Below are 21,804 nucleotides of genomic sequence, written 5' to 3'. Positions count from 1 at the left end.
TAATATTCTTAATAATAAAATTAATATTATTAATAATAATATTATTATTAATTAATATTTTTAATAAAATTAATATTTTTAATAATGAAATTATAAATAATAATATTATTATTAATAATATAATTATTAAAAATATTAATTTTATTATTATTAATAATATTAATAATAAAAATAATATTAATAACAAAAATAATAATATTATTAATAATATTATTATTAATAAAAATATTAATAAAAATAAAATTTATATTTTTAATAATTATTTTATTAATAATAAATTTATTAATATATTAATAATAATAATATTAATAATAAAAAAATTGTTAATCAAATTAATATTATTAATAATAATATTAATAAAATTAATTATATTAACAAAATTAATTATATTATTATTATTAATAATTAAAATAATTTTAATAATTAAAATAATAATATTATTAATATGATTAATATCATTGTTAATATTATTATCAATAACAATATTAATATTAATATTGATATTATTATTAATTTTATTAATACTATTAATATTATTAATAAAAAAATATTATTAATAATTTATATTGTTAATATTATTATTATTAACAATATTAATATTAATATTAATATTAATATTACTATTATTATCATTATTAATATTAATATATTATTATTATTAATTTATATTATTATTAATATAAATAATAATAATATCTAAAAAACCATAACAATAATAATAATATATACAAAAACTATAATAATAGTAATATTTACAAACCATAATAAAAGTAAAATAAAGATATTTTATTTTAATTAATAACTTAAATGATTTAATTAAAATAAGAGTGATGTAAAAGAAAAAAAAAATAGAAAAAAAAACACACACACAAAAGTAAAAAAAATCTTAAACAATTTTTTTAGTTAAACTCTTGAAAATTTGTTAAGATTGATGTAAGTCAAGTAGAATGAAAATCACTTTCCCAAAGAACGGGAGGTTTTGTTGTTACTATCACTGCATATAAGCCAAATACCATTGGAACCTTTTTATGTTTGAAGGTTCCAATTTAGCCCATGGATGGATTATTTTCATTTGATGGTCTTAGTTATTCCACTATGCTGTTAAAGTAGTTTAGTCCACCATCTTTCTGTATTTGAATTTATTTGTGACGTCAAGTACTAGAATGACAAAGAAGTTCTTAAGAAGTTAGGTGAAGCTATGGGTCTTCCAGTTGCAGGAGACACTAGTAGCTCACGTGTGAGTCGTGATCCAAAGAGGCCTGACTCGGAAGTTTTCAAACCGCATCTATTTCCTCGATATCTCCATATTTATGGAGTTGTTCTGATTCAAATCTTTTACCTATTTCCAATTTTAATTTTAGATAACTATTTAATAAACAAAATTCTCATGATTTTATATTTATAATAATAAAATTTTAAGAATTTATAATTATTTTACAATCTTATATCAATTTACATTAAAAGTAAATAAATATATATATATAAATTATAAAAAAATATTATTAATTGTTCAAATAAATTAATTAATATATTTAATTTTATAAATATATTTTTTATAGTGCTATTTATTTATTATTATTTTTTAATTAATTTTATATTTAAATATATAATTTTTAAAAAACAATTAAAAATCCATCTATCAAAACATTATTTAATTATATTATATTTTAATTCGTTTAATTATTTAACTTTTTAATTAAAATATTTTATTTTTATAAAATTTAAATTTAAAAATAATTAACTACTATTTTATCAATCAATTTAAAAAAAAAATCAATAAAATCTAAAATAACAAAATAAATATTTGAGTTTACTAATCAATAAATATAATTGTGGTGCATTGTGCGTCTCTTTTAATCTATCCAACCATTAACACATCAACATCAAATCATTAACAACAATTTTTCCCAAAAAAACATCAAATCATTAACAACAAATTTTTTCTTTAATTATTATTTCACTATATAGTTGTATCCACCTCTTTTATCCAAATAATCTCAATTTTCAATAAATTAAAGTTGTTTTCAAATAATCTGCAACAATGCAAAACCAACAAATGCTATCTATACCTTCACACACAGTTTCCTAGTAACATTTTTTTTTAATTATTGCTAACATACTAAAAACCTCAAATTTGAAAATAATACAAACCTGAAAGAACTCTAATATTTTGTGAATTTCTAAGAAACAACTGCAATCTTTTACTTTACCTCTATATTATTAGAGAGGAAAATGTTCATCATCATCCGAGGGAGGAAACCCCGCTTGTTGCGATACCCTAATAGCTCGAAGCAAGCTCTTCGCGGTTTCCTTTTCCTGCAAGACCAAAAAAACCACCATGTAAATTAACATCAAAAAGGGAGATGTGTCTGGATCATGATCATAATCCAACTAAAATCAATGGGATCATTAAATGAGATTAAGAAAAAGAAGACAACTTACCGGGCCATTGTAATCAAGTAAACGAGTACAATAAACCTCGCATTCTTCAAATCTCTTTCGAGACTTACAATAAGTAGCAAGAAAGATCAGAGCTTGAACCATATTGGGACCTTCCCTTTCTTCTGCTTCCATTCTCTCCAAATCCTTCTTATAAAAGAAGGCCGCCTCTTCCTCATGTCCAAGCTGATCGTGCAGCTTTGCCAGTTGCGCTAACGCGATCGCTTCCCTGTCGTTACAATTTGCAGCTCTTCTATAACATTTAATCGCCTCCTCCAACATATTAAGCTGATCGGTTTCATAACACTGAGCCATAGCAATCCACAAACGTGAATCACTAGGTTGCAAAAAAACCGACTTCTTAAAGTAATGAAGAGCGTATAAAGGCATACCCATCATCTCATAAGCCTGACCTAAGCCATACCAAGCTCGATAATCGCAACTGTTAATATCCACAGCTCTTCTATAGGCATCTACTGCTGCTGGAGTATTCTTCATCTCTAAATACTCGTGACCCATTAAAGTCCAAGCTGTCAAGAATTTCTTATTTAGTTTAAGAGCTCTCCTGAAATACATAACTGATTTCTCATGTTGACCTTTCAAGCTGTAATAATTTCCGACAATGCAACAAGACTCCGGTTTATATTTGTCGGTTAAGATCACCCTGTGCGCGAGATAACTTAGGGCGGATGAGCATTCTTTTGCATAGAGTACGTTTGAATACATATCCATATCGTCTACTCTGTACGGGTCGTTTCTCAGAAGTTCTTCGAATATGACCTCGACTTGTTCGAATTCACGTAGAGAATATTGGGCTTTCGCGATTTGGGCTTGAATGTAGTTACTGAGACCGAACGTTCCCTGGATTTGCTCGAGCTTTGCTAAGGATTCGTTGTGCATACGGAGTTCTTGGTAAGTGCTGGCGAGAAAGAAATCTTTCATCCAGTTGTTATTCAAATTGAGGCTGTGTAGGATTTCGATACTATTGCACAAGGATTGGAGTTCTAACCAAGCACTCCAATTCCAAGGATAGGTGTTTACGGATTCAACAAGGACTGTGCGAGCAAGAACTTCACTACCTTTCTCTTTCAGAACAAGACCGTATAAGTACAGCCCGAAAGGATCGATTGAACCGTTATTGCGGAGAGATGATAGCTCGCTCTCGATGGAAACCAATTCACGGTTCACAGCTTCACTCTTTCCTAATGGTCCTTCAAGTTCTATTGTTTCTTCTTCTTTTCTCTTTTCTCCAGCCTTTATGAAACAAATACACAACAACAAAAAAGTGTGAAAAGCAAGACATGCCAAATAGGTCATAACTAGGATTTTAGGTCAAATGGATTGGAAATGTACAGCTACAAAAAGGAACAGCACCTAATGAACATGACAAGAAAAACCAATTCCTTATGTGCAGGGTGATTTGTTTTTTTTCTAATAAAAAGGCATTTAAATAATGACGAAAAGAGAGTCGCAACAAGAAACACAACTAAATGGGATATCAGAAACATCAATATCTGGTTGTGCATAGCCCATTGGCACAAAATGTGGACAGGTTGAACAAAATTGTGAAGAATAAACGAAAAATGAGCATAAAATGAATAATGAAAGTAAAGGTTGCAGAAGATTCTTAGCCTCCCAAGAAATTTGACAATGTGCCCCGTGCAAGAAGGATACCAATTTCAGTGAACACTGATATTGTGAAGGACTGATATCAATTTCAGTGAACATTGAAATTGTGAAGGACTCAGACTTATCATTTGTATTGTTGTGCAAGCAAGAGCGCACGTATTTTCATTATATATGAGAACCAACATGACTCAGTGTTTGCACGGGCGTGAATAACACTTCCAAAAGAGACAGTGACTACAATAGCTGCAATGCCTATGGAATTCAAAAGGCTACAATCGAAAAAGGATGATTTGCATCTTTAAAGAAGAGGCAGATATGGTTTTAAGGTCACTGATCATGTCAATCTTCAGCAATATCATTAAAAAAATGCATCAAGTTCTTTATGATGGCCATGTATGATGACTTCAATATGTTCCTAACACATGAACTTCTTCCTATATCTAATGAAGACAGGTAAGTGTAAAAAAAACGAGAGGCAGAAGATGAATGAAACTAAAACTAACAAAGATATGACAAAAATCAATATGTAAAGAATTCGTAAAGAGAACAAACCAAGTAGAGGGCATAACAACGCAAGAACACAGCTTTCTTGCTGGTTTGATTCTGAAGAACATGAGCAGCTCGTCTGTATTCTCGACAATCAAAGTATGATTTTGACAGAAGGTAAAAATCATTGTCGATAAACTCATGATCTTCCTCTAGGGCAGGAGTGGAAATATAAGATACTCCCGCGAATGGGGTGGAAATTACATCGCTGGTTCTGAATCGTCTCCGAATGCTGGAACTCCCTCGTTGGAATCGAGTGTGTGAAGGTGTAGCCTTTGCTGGATCTTGTTCAATCCCTACTAACTGCTCCGCAGCCCTAATAAGTAGAAATCAAGTTAAAGGAATCACAAACAAGCTAGCGATCAAAGTAAATCATGAACAAAATGTTAGAGACTAGGGTTTTAAAGGGGGTTACCATTTGGAGGCGGAGTAAAGGCAACGATCAGAAAGCTGACGATATGCAGTTCGAAGTTCAATCCTACAAGTTTCTTTAGTTCCCATCTCTCTTTCTCTCATCAAATCATGAACTGAATTTCAGCAATTCCCGCTCCCCGCCGACCTTTTATAGTAAATTTGAACATAAAATATTTAAAATTCATTTGACATTCAAATATTTCGGTGGACGCTGTCATTCCGACGCTGGCGGAGAAGACGGCGCCGGCGCCGGAGACTGTGGCAGTTGCAATTCAACAGACAAATGCAAAAAAGTACCTGAAGATTTGGCGGTAATTGCGAATTCCAAAGAAGAATAGCTCCCTCAATGTTTGATTTTTACTCGTCAATGTGCCTTCGAAAGCATCAATCAAATAGGATCGATCTGTGAAAAATGAAAAACAAGCTTAAGTTTTTAACAAAATGGATCTGTATCAGAATCGACATTTACACTTACAATGAAGAAGATTTTTTTCAGGAACGTAATGATGGAGTGGTAGTAGGCGGACGAGAGGAAAGAGATTATAGTCGACGTTTATGGGCGGCGGCGGCGGCGGCGGCGACGGCGGTGGGCGAGTGCGAGAGGAGAAAGAGGGATGAGATAGAAATGAACTAGGTTTTTATATATGACCTGTTTAAAATTCATTACCGACCCGCAACACTAAGCTTTTTCATTCCGACCCGAATATGGTCCTGGTCAATATGCAATGGACTAGTTTAGTAAATAAGTTGTAGTTTCTTTATTAGTTAGATTAACCATTTGTAAAATAATTTTTTGTACAAATGATTTTTTTTAATTGTATTTTGAATTTGCGCGCCGAATGTGTAAGGATAGATAATAGTAACGCAAATGCTGACTTGTATAGGTTAGACTTGCTATGTTGCATTATATGCTATATTAGGGTTTGTTTTTTAGATTGGTGTTGTTTTAAATGATTTTGTAAGTTGTGAGTGTAAACATTTTAATATGGTTCCAGCCAAAATGAGAGTTTGATCATTATCTTAGGTTTAATTTCAATTGCTCTCAAAGGAGTATGAAAAGTATTTGATCTCTTCTATCTTTTCTCTCTATATTCTATCATTGTATAAATTTATCTCCGTGAGAAGAGATTTCGTTTTATTCTTTAGCATAAAATTTAGTATTTCGTTGCCTCCATCAATGATTACTTTAGTCATTGATGGAAGTCCGTAATAAAACTCTATTATTATTATTATTATTATTATTATTATTATTATTATATATTTTTAATAAAAAAAAATTCTTTCAAATAATTCTATTGATAATCTTATTTTTTTCGTCAATCATAATCTCTGAGTTTTGTTTTCAGTTGTTGCATTACAGTAGTCGGTGCTCATATTTTTATTGGTCTTAATCCAACTAGCATGTATCTCGTGCATTTGCACGAGTAATAATATAAAAAACCGTGAAAAAAATATTATGGTAAAAATACTTATAGAATTTTTAATTTTATTTTTAACCGTTTTAAATTTATGAGCGGGTCAACCCACAATCCAACACAAGTATCCATTTACTCTCACATATATATTCAAATTAAGCATAACTCTCGACCCGGCAATCCGGACACTTTAAAAATTAAGCATCATTATATATATATATATATATATTATATGTGTTTATTGACGTTATTTAGTCAACACACTATCATTATTCTGTTAGGATGTGTTTATTTTTAGGTGTTGTTTCACCAGCCATTTTATTCTCATAGAACTACCTTCTTCGCTAGTTTTTAATTATAGGCAACACACTGTCATCCTGTTGTTGGATGAATATCTTGAGACTCACGAGTAACTTCGGAGTTTCTTTTCGGTTGTTGTTTCACTCAGAATTCAAAGATCATGAGTTCTACTTACTTCACTGATTCTTTTCAGTCAGCACACTATCATCATGTAATTTGATGGATTTAAACAGCTCACGAATTTCTGAAGTTTAAAGAATACATCATCAACAGTTCAACATCTCGATCTTCTTCAACCTCAAGTTGTTCAAGAACTTTTCCATCTTGAGTTTGAAGAGGGTTGTAGAATATAATATAATATATCTGTAAGATATTATCACAATATAATAAATTGTGATAATATCAATATTATATTATATTATTATATTAATTTTCTTATAAGTTTAATTACTTAAGACATTATCACAATATGATAAATTATAATAATATCAATATAATATTAGTTTTTTTATAAGTTTGATTTAATGTCTATATATTAGATATGATCTATTTAAATTTGTGACACATATATCATTCAATAACAATTTTAATATAGACATTAGATTTCTTTATTCTATCACTTCTAATATGCTAAAATGTTTTAATTATCATAGCTTAAGGTCCTTTTACTCTTTCTTAAGTTTTTAAAAAAAGTTGTACACGAGATAAGTTTTTGGCTCAATTTAACATCAAGGGAAGGTTTCAACGCTGTGTAAGGAGAAAATCAAATCATTAGAGGGAACAATTATCGATGAGAAAGAGAGGAAAGTTGTGTTTAGCATGAGAGAACGATTAGTTTTGTGGAATTACCAATACGCTGAATGTTACATATTTTCTAAAAAGTTTCTTAAGCTATATATAATCCATTGATTACATATATACTAATACAATAGATCTGTGAAATATTGAAATGACGGTTAATTTTAATCAACTTCTATATTTTTACTTGTGTATTTGAATTTTTATGCATAGCCCTTATTTTTATCACTAAATATTCGAATTTAAAAGGACAATAGTCATGGTGACAAGTGAATAAAGGAGGATCACATATGATAAAATAAAGCAAACAATATTTTATGAAGAAAAATTATATGAATCACCCTTATTTGGAAAATTTGGCACATGAAGTAACATTGTATCTATACCCTAGCTAATATGTGGATCCATATTGATATGTGGCGCCAAGTGATCTAACAAATTCTAAATTTAAATACGAATATAGATTAAAAAAAATCCGCAAAAGTTTTTGGAAGAAATTTAAAATATATATATATATATATATATATTTAAAAATAAAATATAGTTTAGTGTTTTAGTTTATGAATATATAGATAAAAATATGATATATATAAAAAGACAAAATTTATTGATAATTTATTTAAATAAACTCTAAGGAAGAGTAAGGTTTTCTCTATGACACAAAATCTTAGCATTCATTATAAATTATTTAAATTGTTAATATTGAATTTGTTTGATACATTTAATAACTTATATGTTTGATTTTATTTATACACAGTAAAAATTTATTACACAATTGTAACTTATTAATTAACACCAAACTAACCTGTATAGAATGAGTGGAGGGGTTCTCGCTGACACAAATAAAAACAAACAAAAAAAACAGATGACAGATATTTTCATTAATTTATTTTGGCTAGAAGAATCACGGATTCATAAGCTTACAAATTCATCTCTGAAAAGTAGTGCCTATCCAATAGATATAACAGTTTGCACTTTCATAAAGTTATTTAATTTCATTCCATATATATTAATTAAATTGTTATAATTAAATTGAGCCATTTATCTTTAAGACAGCTTCCTTTGATGTATAGATGGATTATTTGAGATTATTTTCTAATAATCAAATTAAAAAATATGATATTTTATTAAGTGTTAGTGTATTACAGTCAATAATGAGAAACAATCAAATGACTAGTAAATAGCCCCCACCAACCCCATATTCACGTGATCATCTTTCTTTTGTTTGCCAAATTTCAACTTAATGTACTTGTTTTTATAGAAATGAAAAAGATAGATGATCTGAGTACTACAAAGAGACAAACAAATGACACAAGAAACCACATAAACTAACCTAGTAGGGTTTTGAAGTGTCAATAATTGTTTTTAAGAAATAAGAAGTAACCTAGTAGTGAGAATCAAATTCATGCCGATGAACATGGCTAATATGATTTGACCTCAACCAAAATCAGGAAGATTGATCTTAGACAAAGTGAGTTAAACAAGACTTATTTTCAAACAATCTTTTAATAGTCTCAAAATTAAATGTTCTCTAGATGAAAATTGTACTTCTTGTGGAGACATAAAGACTTGCTCGCTCACACTTCCCGCGGGGAGATTGCAAATATATGAACAAATGGACAGTGAAAGAGGAATACGCGTGAGCACGATGGATTTACATTATGGTTGAGGTGAGCTTAAATATAAAAAAAAATCATATTTTTTAATATATTAAAATCACGTCACTTCTTAATTCCCTAATTTTTTTCAATCTAATTCATTATAGATGAAATATTTACATAAATTTTCTCTTTATTTCTTCAAGCTCATCCTAAAGTCCATCGTAACTTCATTTAATGGATCGTTCCCTGCTATGAGAAGTTAACCCGACTATGGATTCGTACGATGAAATATTACACAATGAATAAGCAAAACTCATCATCTTTCTTCAATTCAATCTTCTTGCATCACAAAAGAAAGAAAAGAGGAAGAAGGTCATATGACGTAACAAATTTATATAGAAATAAACACCCTAATTAGAGTAGTTAGGATCTGTTTTTTATTGTATTCTTTTCGTTTATAATCTTTGTTGTTTGTTTTTGCGAATGTTACTAATCAGCTTCTTTAAAATCTTTTGATTGTCATTCTTTAATCATATTTAGGGTTTGTCTAGTTTTAATTTTTGACCCTCCCATTTTTTAAATTTTTAATGAAATGATATTTTAACATTTTCCAACAAAAAAAATTATGAATAGTAAAAGGAATGAAAATTTGAAAAAGGAATATGGAACCAAACGAGGTCTATTGGATATCCTATCATTCTTACTCTCCTATATAACAACAAAAAATAAAACAGACCAAAACCCTATTTACAAACCATTCCAATCTCTCTTTCTCTCTCACAAAATGGAGGCCTTTTCTAGTAAGATGACAATAATATGTTTTCTCTTAATCTCCATGATTCTCATTTCCTCCGCCGCCCCCATTCTTGATTGTGGTTCCTCCTGCTCCAATCATCCTCACAAGCACAAAAAGAAGCCCATTGTCAAGCCACCAATCAACCTTCCTCCGGTGACTGAACCAGTATCTCCGGCCAACAACTGCCCGATTGACACACTAAAGTTGAGTGCTTGTGTGGATCTTCTTGGTGGGTTGGTTCATATAGGAATTGGTGAACCAGTGATGAACAGATGCTGTCCAATTCTAGAAGGGCTGGTGGAGTTGGAGGCTGCTGCTTGTATTTGTACCACATTGAAATTAAAGCTTCTTAACTTGAATATTTATATCCCTCTTGCTCTACAACTTCTTGTTACTTGTGGAAAAACACCACCTCCTGGATTTACATGTATCCTCTAGGCTTTTTAAGTTGATCAATTTGTAATAATAATTACATTAGCATATTAAATAATAGTTTATTTTACTTGATAAACATATTTGTTTATCTTTTTAACTACAAATCCAAGTTTTATTTTCTCCATTTAAGAATTTTTAACAAATAAATATCCATCTTATTTTTAACATAGTATCTTATTTCTTAATTAATTTAACACATTTGTACAAATAAAATAGTATTTTTTTTTTTAATTAATCCTACAAATTACATTTTTTAAAGCATTCAAGTTATATTCAGTCGTTTTAATTAAACGTGTATATCTCAAAAAAAAATATTTAATTTAAAATAATAATACGTCCAAATTGATAGACCGTACACAAAATTATATGTTGTGAAAAATCTATCTCTATTCAAATATTTCCTCGTATTACATAATTTTTCTAGTCACTAAAACAAACTTCGACAAATTAGAATGTGTAAATTTTGAAGACAATACTCAATTTAAAAAATTAAATCCAAAACGTCTTTAGATATTATTTATTTTAAAACGTCATAAATTAATTAGAAAAATAAGATGACTAAAATAAGATGAAGGGTGTTTTGTCTATTTGAGAAAAAACTTTAAATAACTAAAATTTTGATAGTTCAAATTCATGTATATGACATCATTCGAACCATTTTTATAAAATCAATCTCGGAGTCTAAAATAACCATTGGTATATTAATTAATTTTATGTGATTGTAAGTGCTCATGGGTTAATTTATTGTACACATTCTTGCTAATTATTCTTTGAAATTTACTTTTCAAATTCATATAGTATTTTAACTCTTTCTATGGGGTAAGTGATATAGGAGTGTAAGGACATAAGTAAAAGCTGTAATGCATGTGACATATATGACAAAAAGAAGTAACTATAGATAATATTGTTTTTACTATTGGTTAGAATCTGTTATTGGAATAATTAAACTCTATTAAACCAAATTTAATATTAACAACATACAAAACCCTAAAAAACAAGCACCATAATTATGTTGTTCATAGATTTATTATACTCAAATAGAAAACATACATGTGCATAATCATGATTGAATTGAATTCATAGATAAATTAGTGGTGATTTTGAAGATGTGAGTTTCATTGATAAAAAAAACTTAAAATGTTAAATATATAATGATAAAATATTTTCTTTTTAAAGAAATGAGAGATGTTTTAATTAATAAATTTAGTGAAATAATTTATGATAGAGTGAATTAAATGGTTTTTAGTTGAAAAAAAAAAGATCAAGGTTCTACACTATATCAAGATGTCTAATTTGGGGGTTGAATTACATAACTTGCTAACATAAAAGAAGTTATTCAAGATTTAAAATATAATCTTAAAACTAATACATATTTCAACTAAGTTCAATGATGCTATGATTTACAAGATTTTATTATCAAAATCAATTTAATTAACTATATTTATTCTAAGAGAGCATAACCAAAAACTTGTCAATAAATCTTATATTAATAAATTCCTATTAATCACTCAAATTAGTTAAATTTTGAATATACTAATACAATGAACAATTGATTATGAGAATAGAAGATTTACACCAAACCATTTCTAAATCTAATTATATGTTATTTTCTAATCTTCGGTATTATAGAGCATCTGCTCAAGTTCGTCTGTGAAATTATTCGCATTTCCCTCCTCGTGTTCTTCGTCTGCCTCGTTGGATTTTTCAATTGAAACTTTCTGGTCCATTCCTGTTCGTTGATAAAACAGTTGCTTCTGAGTGTTCCAATCCTCGGCACACTTCCTGACAACTTCTCCAATCAGTTTGTCGCCTTTTGCTATGTGCTTTATGTCTTGAACATCCACAATTTTGCTAGCCTCTTCAATGAACAAAACAACAGCCATTGATTTTTCATTTTTTTGAGGTAATTAACATTTAAGTAAGCAGAATTGAAAAACAATAATAGAGGTAGAGATTTCGCCTTGTTGTTTAATCAGTGTCATTTATTAATACCTATACCCTAATGTCTTTTTACCTAAATAACTGATATCAAACAAGGTTATTTGAAAATAACAAGTTTGGGTTATTCAAATAACCCATATAGATATCAAACAAGGTTTAAGTTTTGAAACACCCAGTTTGCATACAAATGTGATCTCATATGGATATGAGAAATATGAAATAATTTTTGTTTCCCAAATTATTGAAATAAATGCAGAGATATCAAGCCAGCTGCCATGAATATTTAGGAGAATAACAATTAACTGCTATCCTCAGGATACTGATGAATTTCAAACAGCAAAGAAGAAGAAGAAAATCAAGAAAGCACATTTATAGATAGGGATTCTGTTTCTATAACAAAGTATTTAAAATGAAGCCAATTTATCCTTCTAAGAAGGATGAAGGGTCTACTCTTCTAATATCACTCAACCAAACCTGGTCAAATACAACTAGACAGACCCTGAGCAAATTTTAGGTTTACCCGCCTAGATAAAACAACTCCATATTACTTAGGTTTTTGGTAATAATAGGAAAAACGGGTATAGATTTGTACCTGTGATGGCGAGCTCCTTGGCAACTGCATAGTCCTTGGAAATTTTCATTATTGCATCAACATTTATTTCCTTACCCTACGAGAAATTAAGTATTGAAATTATGCAAGTCCATCCAAATCTATTTACACTAAAGAAATTATTACCAAATCCATGTGAACGTAGTCCTCAAGCTTCGCCTGGCCAGAAGGCTCTGAAAATAACCTATTGAACCAAATGAAAGGAATGCATCAATAAATAACAGAGAATGAAGGATGTCAAGTTTTATTAACAAACTTGTTATATGCTGATTGGATTCGAGCATTCTGTATATCTGTGAGTTCATCTACCCTCTCCTTTACAGCTGCTTCGCGTAAATCCACTGCCCCCAAAAGAAAAATGTTCTTTTCCAGCATTGCCTTCACTAATGTAGACACCACTCTTATGTTCATATTTCTTGCATCAACAACAAGATGTCTGAGACTCGTCAGTTCCCCTGGCCAACAAAATGATTTCATAATACAATAAAAAAGATCGCATTACTGTGGGGGAATTGTAAACATACCTACAGATAAGTAAGCTTTGAATGGCGGTTTGAATGGTTGAATCTCATGAAGACAGTAAAGGCAATAGAGACCACCCAATCTATGTTGCATAGAATCTGTTGAGATCATGTAACCTGAAAATGATCATAATCCATATCAGATTAACAATATGAATGTGACCTGATTATTCAATAAAGATAAACTCTATAAATCTACAGTAAGAGCAGTTAAGTTTGAAGGACATACCAATACAGTGACCATACAGTGATTGCATAAAGAAGGCGTGCTTTGTAGGGGGCTTAGCCTCAAATAAGAGGGAAAACTTTCTGGAAAGCCAAACTTTCTTCCATTCCGTAAAGGATGACTGGTTTTTCTGTTATTCATCAGCAACAAACTATTATGAACAGAAACTCACAAAAACAACACTGAGTAAGAAATGGCATGTCAATGATGAATAATACCTCGGCAAAATCATTAATGAGTTCATCAATGTCCAGCTTAAAAGGCTTGAGATCCATTTCCAATAAAGAGGCAAAAGATATATTCAAGAAACTATTGCCAACACGGAAACTAAGACTTAGAAAGTGTTCCTCTTTTTGTGTTGAGAAATTTCCCTTGCGCTCCCTCCCTGTATTTATCCCAATTAGCAATAAGGTCCTTGAAGTATATTTGTTCACACATTAATCGTTGAAATAATTGCCTTTGTTTGCATTGAGAAATGGATATATGAAATTGCCAGTATATTTCAGATACAAAAATTATGTCTACAATACATGAATTACTTTTTGTATTTTTTTCATCACAAAAAGAAATACAGAATTATAACCAACTCCAACAGTTGATGAACTCAATAGGATATGTAATTTCACAAGGCTGGCATTTCACACTAAGATGCATCTATACTCTATTTCAAAATTCATAATATTTATTTTGTCATGCAATAAATATGAGAGAAATCTGTGCATCAATACTATGAAGATATCTTGCTTCATGTACTATCAAACATTTTAGAACCTAGAGAATGAGCCCAAATGCGTAAATTCCCAAATGCTTTGCCGCCAAAAAGTACAGAAGTTAAATTAACCCATTAAACTTGCACCAAAAGTTAAAATAACCAGCACAACTTAATCTAGTATTATAAGAAGAAATCAAATGTTGTTAGCTGCAGGGTAGTTTATCAAGCAGCATGGATTTTCTTTCATGGCTTAATCTCACAAATTACTCTAGTTGAGCGTATTGTTTCAAATCAGATGGACAAACATAATTTAACAAAAAAACCAGTGGGTGATTTAAACTTTTGAAGCAAGTTTAAATGAACACCTGAATGAAAAAAGAAAAGAAAAAAGAAGATAAAATGCATTTCAACACACACCTAACATACTGAAACCTAAATGTCAAAGGTATTCCACACTTTGACATCGAAATATACTTCCAAGACTAGGAAATGAATTTGCATGAGTACACGGTCACATAAACAATAATATTTGTATCATACAAAACAATAACACAGCTGCTTTCATAAGCATTATGATTTCAAGGAAGTGACATGGTGCCCTACTCGGCCTCTTTAACTGGCACTAGTCTTTTTATCTTTCTAAAGGCAGGAATGCAGGTAACTGCTTGCATTTTATTAAGGCTAAGGATAGGAGGGAACAAATATCAATATAGAACGATAATGTAGATACTACATGATACGAAGTAGCACAAATTTCAATCCAAATTACACAATTCATGTATTGATCATAATTATAAAAGGCATCCAAACCCGATTTCAGAAGAATCTTCACAATGCAAAAGTGATAGTGATTATGATTACGGTCAAATATAAAACACCTTTCCACTTGACAGAATTCATCTTCAGTAGAAAGGGATACTTCATGCTTGCATGATCAAATAAATGTAAATTACTAACATAATATATGCAGATATTCTCATATTCCTGCTTAGATGTCTCTCAAAGACAGTTCTAACACATCATCTACTTTTTCAATTCTTAATCCAGCTTAACAATGTAAGTAGTATCCCAAATTTCAATCCAAATCTCATCGTTTTATAGATTCTAATTATCTAAGGTATGCAACACCTAATCAGAAGAATCGTTGCAATTCAACAAACAAAAGAAAGAGTACCTGAAAACCTGGCGAGAGGAAATAGATGATGGTTAACGCTTATAGGACGGCGGCAGCGACGGCGACGGCGACGGCGGCGGGCGAGTTCGAGAGGAATCACACCAGAGAAGAGAAGAGAATAGATACAGAAGACCTAGCTTTTATATATGACCCGCTTATCAACCCATTACCGACCTGTTTAGCAAACCCATTACCAACCCGTGACTCTACAATTTGTTCGACCCGAATATATTGCTACGATGAAAATTATAATCCGTCCCGCGGGTTTTGACCAGTCCGTTAGGTTTTTTTTCTTCCAAAATTGAATTGGGATAATGCGTTTTTATTTTATTAGATAAATAGTCCTGAGAGATTCTCCGAAATTAAACGGGACAAAAATGGTAAAAAAACTCGCCAAAATAAAATTAAAATTGAACGGGATGGTAAACACATTTTACGCTCCGATCTGTCCGATTACCATCCCTACTCTCACATGCAAGAAATTACTGCGCAACCAAACAGCCCGAGCCAAGGCACAATTCTTGTCAACCCTAGTTCCAACCCAAACAGTGAGTTTTACACAAATATAACAATTTAGTAACACTACTTGGATTTGTTATGGATTTGGGTATAAACCTAGACAGAAAATCTTCAATAATATTTTTGGGAAAATTTTAGTCAACTATTTTATTCAAAATATAGATTAAAATGAAATTTAAATAACTAGCATTTAGCCCGTCCATTTGCACGATTAATAACATAAAAATCGTGAAAAAAATTTACGAATAACATTTTTAATTTTATTTTTAACCGTTTTAAGTTTATGGGTGGGTCAACCCACAATCCAACTCAAATATCCATTTACTCAACATCATTATATATATATATATTAGTTAGTTAAAAAATTGAACTTATATTAATATTAAAACGTCTTGCGTTTATCAAATTTGGTGCTAAATAGAAAATATAAAGTCTTTGTAGTCTAGTTGGTTAAAGAGTTGTACTTGTTTTATTAGGTTGCAAGTTCGAAACATACCTCTAGCATTTTTTATTTTATTTTTAACCGTTTTAAATTTAAAGGCGGGTCAACCCACAATCCAACCCAAGTATCCAAATTAACCACAGCTCTCGACCCGGCAATCCGGACACTTTAAAAATTAAACATCATTATATATATATATATATTACACATAAATCCACAAATATTTATTCAAAAAAAATAACTTAATAAGTATTTTTTATAATAAACATTTTACGGTAAAGAGAAACTCTATTTAAATGATCAATATCAGAGAAAGAAAAAAAATGTATTCACTCTTTTTCAAAACTTATTTAACTTATTCATATAAATTAATACTGAATTTGATTTAACAAAACAAAATTATTGTTATAATTAAATTATAAGAGATTACTTATAACCGACCAACTAATGCAAAATATATAAATCAAATGACATTTTATCATATATTTTTTTATTAATAATGTGTTACATTGAACAATGAAGTGAATTTATACTAACCAATCAAATCAAACTTATCCTAATTATTTACAAATTACAAGTAATAAAAAAATAGACAGTTGGGCTTAGGGTTGCGTTGTCCTAGTGCTTAGACAAACTGAAAAACCCCTGACAAACCTAAAAAAAATAAAGGTTGCTTCTAGCCCATGCTTAAGATTATTATTAAAAAAAATTAATAATATTCAAATTTAAGCTAGTAAATTTTGTAAGCTCAATTTAATTGTTTTTATATAAATGAAATAATTATTTATAAAAAAAATAACAAGGAAAATCCCAAATTTCAAATACAGCCCAATTAATCGGTTAAATGTCGTATGCTCTCTTTTGAATTCAAACATTTTAAGCTATCTAACTTATCTTAATTAACACGAGCGTAATCAAAAGAAAATAAATAAATAAAAAATCAATTATATAGAATGTCATAAAAGGCGTTAATAAATGAATGATTTTGGGTACTCTTTAAGGTATAATGTGTTTTTCGCGTTTTAAAGAAATTGAATATTTATCTATAAAGTTTTATATACAATTCATTATAGGATTAGAACTTACTTAACAAAAATAGCTTAAAAGTGTTCTAGATTTAGGCTCTAAATTATAACTCCTTTTCCTAACTTGTATTTTCCTTCATAGGAAGGAGAACCACCTAAAACCAAAAAATGTCAACAAAGACCTTTCCACTTAATTCAAAACTTACTCATTTGGAGTGAAGGATATAATTAAGTCGTGTCCTTTAGCTTAATTTGTCGTCAAATAGAATCCTCGAGTCATCTTGACTTAAGTCAACCCATGTAATACCTACAAAATGGTACCGTTAGCAAAATAGAAGGAACAACATGATGTTTTAACCCTCACCAGGATGTTATCAAACATCCAACCAATAAAGAATCTCTCCAAATGCATCTTGCACAGTTTTTTTGAAAAAAATTAGCGACGACTCCAAACCAAAGCTTCCATTCTCTATCTTTTTCTTGAATATCTTTACATATTCTTTCTCACCTCTGTCATTAAGAAGATCTATCGTTTATTGAGAAAACGTGTAACAAAAGATTTCTATAAGTATCAAACACTTATCATAAAATGCACTAATAGAAAGAAACAACGATTTTGGTATTTACATGATTCCCTCAAATACAACCCAACATGAGTTTTCATTTCAGAAGTGTCTTGATTCTCTCTTTGGCAACAAATTTATTAAATGAAAAAACAATCTCTAGTATTGAAGCAACTTACAAACAACAAACAAGATATCAACATCCTAAAGACAAACTTAAAAACAAGATAAACATCCTAAGGACAGTATTTTCACAAGACCTAGTTCATTCAACCTACTCAATAGACCAAAAGCATCAATCCAACTATCCTACCAAGCTCAATCACAACTCCTACAAAAATGTCTTTTTTCCTCCACATTTCATGTAATTGCCTTAATAAAAATGCAATAGAGAAAGAAAAAAAGTTAAAAACTAGCACAAGAAAAAAACCGAAACTGAGTCATGAAACATCTGTACCTCCAAATAAATCCCCAAGAGAACAATAGTACACAATTCTTTTCCCTAACTTGTCTAAAATCAAACACCACAATTCAAAAAACAAAAACTAGCATTTAACAGTCTGTCTAACAACATCAATAATAATAACCTTTAGATAGGAAATTCCATCTTCACCAAAGCATTATAAATATCAACCGGTTCAGCTTTCAGCCAATCCTTCGCGCAAATAAGAGCCTCAGCCGTCTCTGGCCTCAACCGGCACTTATAATCATCCAATTCCTTCCTATCTGTATCGAACACCGATTCAGGACCCACAGTGCAAACAGGGATAGTCAATATATCACGAGCCATCTTCGATAAAGTCGGGTACTTCATCTTATTTATCTTCCACCATCCCAAAACATCGAATTCATGAACCCTAGGCAACAATGACTCCTCCAAATACTGATCCAACTCCGATCGTTCTTGCTGACTCGAAGTCTCCATAATGTAAACATCGAAATCTGTCAGTCCCAAAGCATCGTTAACCCCCATGCTAGTTGGCGACCCTTCTATCTTGATACCACCACCACCAACACGAACACCAACATTGTCTTCCGTCATGTACTCGTAAAAGAGCTCGTGGATTCCGTCATCCACAATCTTAACATATTCAGCCGAGCCCTCACCGTAGATCTTCGAGAAACTAAACTCTACAAGCTTCATCTTAAACCTAGGATCCATCACAACAGCGATAGCCAATACTAGACAACAGTTTTTCCAATAATTGTCAAACGGAACCCGCATCGCTTTTGCGATGTCACTTATGAATAGGTCTTCCACAGCTGAAGCTCGACACAGCTCCAGCTGGATCTTCCAAACCTCGTGGAAGAAGGCATTTGTCGTTTGGAGATTCGGAGACGCTAATATATTGGCTGTATCGGAAAGGAATTTCATGTAAGTGCAGATCGTCTCGACTTGCTTCCATTCTTCCATAGTCGGGGTGAATTTGAAATCGGGGTCGATTGTGTCGAAACAGGCAAAAACCTCCTTCATTTCCGAGGCGGATATGAGCATTTCGTAGGTCGTGTTCCATTTCGAAATGTCGTCCATAGCCAAAGTTTTCGAGCTCGGGACCTGAAGTTGTTGCTTAAGAATGAAGAATTTCTCCTCATGGGATTCAGAAGTCTTTACGTACTTAACGCAGTCTCTTATTTTCAAGACAGTTGATTCCGCCACCCGAAATGCCTCCAAGGCAGTTTCGCTGAGTGACCGGGCGAGACAATTGCTAAGTAATAACTGTCCACCGAGCATACCCGGGTTCTTGAGCGATTGCAAAACTCGGATATTATCCATTCCAGTATCAGTCAATGGTTGGTTGATCGAAACCGAGAAAAGTCGACCCTCCATGTTCCAATCGGCGAGACAAGCCGCAATAGAATGGTTGAAGGCGAGATCAGAATCAGGAAAGATTTCCATAATGAAGTTAAGAAGTTTCCGGTGAAGCTTCCATTCATTATCAATGAATTGGGCAGTGAGAAACACATAACCGGATGAGTATCTCGTATTCCACATATCTAAGGTTAAACAGATTCGACCCGGAATTCCCTCGATAATATTCTGTAGCTTTTGTTTCTCTCGTAGATAAGTAGCCACACAATCTCCTTGAACAGTGTTGAAGCTAACCATTTCAAATCTCGGTTGGAGGTTCTTCACAAAATTAATGAAAATAGGATGCTCCACAATTTGAAGTGGGTACTCATGGACGATTATCATTCTCGCAATTTCGTGCCTACATCGTTCAGAGTCGAACCCAAGGTAAGACGGGTTTAGAGTTCGGTATCTTCGTTTTGGTGGGTCAGATCCACCCAATTTAGATGGAGCACTAAAGGGTGAGAATTGATTCTGCTGATTACGAAGAAGAACAGGACAAGAACCTTTGGCTATGTGACGTTTAAGGTGGCTCGTACCAGCTACTTTCGAACCAGTACTGTAAGCAAATGATTGTTTGCATTGTTTACAGCAAGCTCTTCTGCAACCAACACCGACAGTCTCAATTGTGAAGTGTTCCCAAACGACGGATTTCTTTTTCCGGCGCTTGCCCGGCAGTTCCGCCGCGATAACGATAGCGTTGTTATCAGTTGGAATTGTCTCCATCTTAACTATCGGAGACTCCAAATCCTGAAAGGAAATGAAGAAAGCCCGACTGAGTAACAGATCTGAACCAGATCTCATCTATTCAAGTCAATCGATGAAGAAACTACAAAGATGTTATCTTTACTAAACTATGGGCTGCGAATAGATCTCAAAATATGCAAAGTCCATGGAGATTCAAAGACCCAATTGCGAATAGAGACAATTAAGAGTTAAGACCGATGAAAACCAGAAAAGAAACAAATCAGATAACGTACGACGGACAGATATAGTTTCAACTTAACATATAAGAGAACCAATAGATCGAAAACAAGTAAAACGATTACGGGTCAAAATTATTTTCAGAAAACACAAAAGATTTCATATCTGAATTAAGGTTCTAACCTGGCCTGATCCAGAAGCAGATCTTCTTCAAAGGATTGAGATCTAGGGTTTCGCAGAGAGAAGAGAGAGATAGGGAATTGGGCTGCAACCCGAGAAACCCAATTGGACTTTATGTTTGGTTGGTAAGTTTATCTATGGAAAGAAGGACAAGAAAGTAAAAAGATAAGATCTTGAAAGAGGAGTCTGTAGAGAAGAGAAGAAATGAAAACAAGGGTTACAAGCGAATTGAATTTTGGACTTTCGGAAAGGAAAAGATAATTAATGGACCGATCATAGCCCATCCATTTAGGGTTTCGGAATATGTAGCCCACCTAATATAGTGGACCTCCTTCTCATTCTTTATGGTGGGGTTTACTTTTTCAATAATTCTGATTTTTTTTTTTCTTTTTTTATTCAATCATGGAATCAAAATATATGAATGATGTCATATGGATTTTTGTACTTTTTTATTTAATTTTTTTTTTTAGGAAATTAGTTGAGAAGTAATTAAATTATTTGTATTTGTTTTTTTGGTCGGATAGTAATAATCGTGTTGTCGAGTAGTTGCGTGTATTCGTTATTTAGATTAGGTTTAATAAAGTTGGTCGTGATTGTTTTGAGTTTGTCGTTAGCGATGTTTGATGGTTTGCTTTACAAATTTTTTAATAAGTTTGTTAGCGGTTTAATTACTGTTTCAAATTAGGTAATTATCTAGCTATGGTTGATGATGTTATGGTAGAGCTTCTTGTTGTATTATTAATTT

At 31.3% G+C, this 21,804-nt stretch overlaps 4 protein-coding genes across 4 annotated transcripts; 1 reads left to right on the top strand and 3 right to left on the bottom strand.

Moving 5' to 3' along the window:
• Positions 1–1,971: 1,971 nt before the first annotated feature.
• Positions 1,972–5,460, bottom strand: LOC124935837 (anaphase-promoting complex subunit 8-like). Its single transcript, XM_047476270.1, has 5 exons — positions 5,326–5,460; positions 5,030–5,173; positions 4,621–4,930; positions 2,443–3,693; positions 1,972–2,316 (listed from the first exon to the last, which is right to left on the bottom strand). Exons 2-5 carry the CDS (start codon positions 5,128–5,130, stop codon positions 2,221–2,223), a joined length of 1,758 nt encoding a protein of 585 aa, XP_047332226.1. The 5' UTR covers positions 5,131–5,173; positions 5,326–5,460; the 3' UTR covers positions 1,972–2,220.
• Positions 5,461–9,902: 4,442 nt separating this feature from the next.
• On the top strand, positions 9,903–10,443 carry LOC124936962 (36.4 kDa proline-rich protein-like). The gene has a single exon (XM_047477487.1). It carries the CDS (start codon positions 9,927–9,929, stop codon positions 10,374–10,376), a length of 450 nt encoding a protein of 149 aa, XP_047333443.1. The 5' UTR covers positions 9,903–9,926; the 3' UTR covers positions 10,377–10,443.
• Positions 10,444–11,850: 1,407 nt separating this feature from the next.
• On the bottom strand, positions 11,851–15,700 carry LOC124935871. Its single transcript, XM_047476303.1, has 8 exons — positions 15,558–15,700; positions 13,890–14,056; positions 13,675–13,801; positions 13,449–13,562; positions 13,181–13,379; positions 13,051–13,108; positions 12,907–12,982; positions 11,851–12,231 (listed from the first exon to the last, which is right to left on the bottom strand). Exons 2-8 carry the CDS (start codon positions 13,944–13,946, stop codon positions 11,984–11,986), a joined length of 879 nt encoding a protein of 292 aa, XP_047332259.1. The 5' UTR covers positions 13,947–14,056; positions 15,558–15,700; the 3' UTR covers positions 11,851–11,983.
• A 2,832-nt stretch (positions 15,701–18,532) lies between these two features.
• On the bottom strand, positions 18,533–21,214 carry LOC124935971 (zinc finger BED domain-containing protein DAYSLEEPER-like). The gene is made up of 2 exons (XM_047476416.1): positions 21,063–21,214; positions 18,533–20,705 (listed from the first exon to the last, which is right to left on the bottom strand). The coding sequence occupies exon 2, from the start codon at positions 20,679–20,681 to the stop codon at positions 18,696–18,698; it is 1,986 nt and encodes a 661-aa protein (XP_047332372.1). The 5' UTR covers positions 20,682–20,705; positions 21,063–21,214; the 3' UTR covers positions 18,533–18,695.
• Between the last annotated feature and the right edge of the window lie 590 nt (positions 21,215–21,804).

This window comes from Impatiens glandulifera, chromosome 4 (genome assembly GCF_907164915.1).
Source record: "Impatiens glandulifera chromosome 4, dImpGla2.1, whole genome shotgun sequence".
In the NCBI taxonomy this organism is placed as follows: Eukaryota; Viridiplantae; Streptophyta; class Magnoliopsida; order Ericales; family Balsaminaceae; genus Impatiens; species Impatiens glandulifera.
Note: the sequence above shows the minus strand (reverse complement) of the source record. Positions and strands in the feature narration are given on the sequence as shown.

What these genes read in the sequence shown, in the direction of transcription:
- LOC124935837 (XM_047476270.1), bottom strand. Translation starts at nt 5,130, where the DNA reads ATGAGAGAAAGAGAGATGGGAACTAAAGAAACTTGTAGGATTGAACTT. An exon ending in CTTTACTCCGCCTCCAAATG is followed by an intron (nt 4,931 to 5,029) that starts GTAACCCCCTTT and finishes TCTACTTATTAG; the next exon opens with GGCTGCGGAGCAGTTAGTAG. An exon ending in TACTTGATTACAATGGCCCG is followed by an intron (nt 2,317 to 2,442) that starts GTAAGTTGTCTT and finishes TTGGTCTTGCAG; the next exon opens with GAAAAGGAAACCGCGAAGAG.
- LOC124935871 (XM_047476303.1), bottom strand. Translation starts at nt 13,946, where the DNA reads ATGGATCTCAAGCCTTTTAAGCTGGACATTGATGAACTCATTAATGAT. An exon ending in CAAAGCTTACTTATCTGTAG is followed by an intron (nt 13,380 to 13,448) that starts GTATGTTTACAA and finishes TTTGTTGGCCAG; the next exon opens with GGGAACTGACGAGTCTCAGA. An exon ending in ATCCAATCAGCATATAACAA is followed by an intron (nt 13,109 to 13,180) that starts GTTTGTTAATAA and finishes TTGGTTCAATAG; the next exon opens with GTTATTTTCAGAGCCTTCTG.
- LOC124936962 (XM_047477487.1), top strand. Translation starts at nt 9,927, where the DNA reads ATGGAGGCCTTTTCTAGTAAGATGACAATAATATGTTTTCTCTTAATC.
- LOC124935971 (XM_047476416.1), bottom strand. Translation starts at nt 20,681, where the DNA reads ATGGAGACAATTCCAACTGATAACAACGCTATCGTTATCGCGGCGGAA.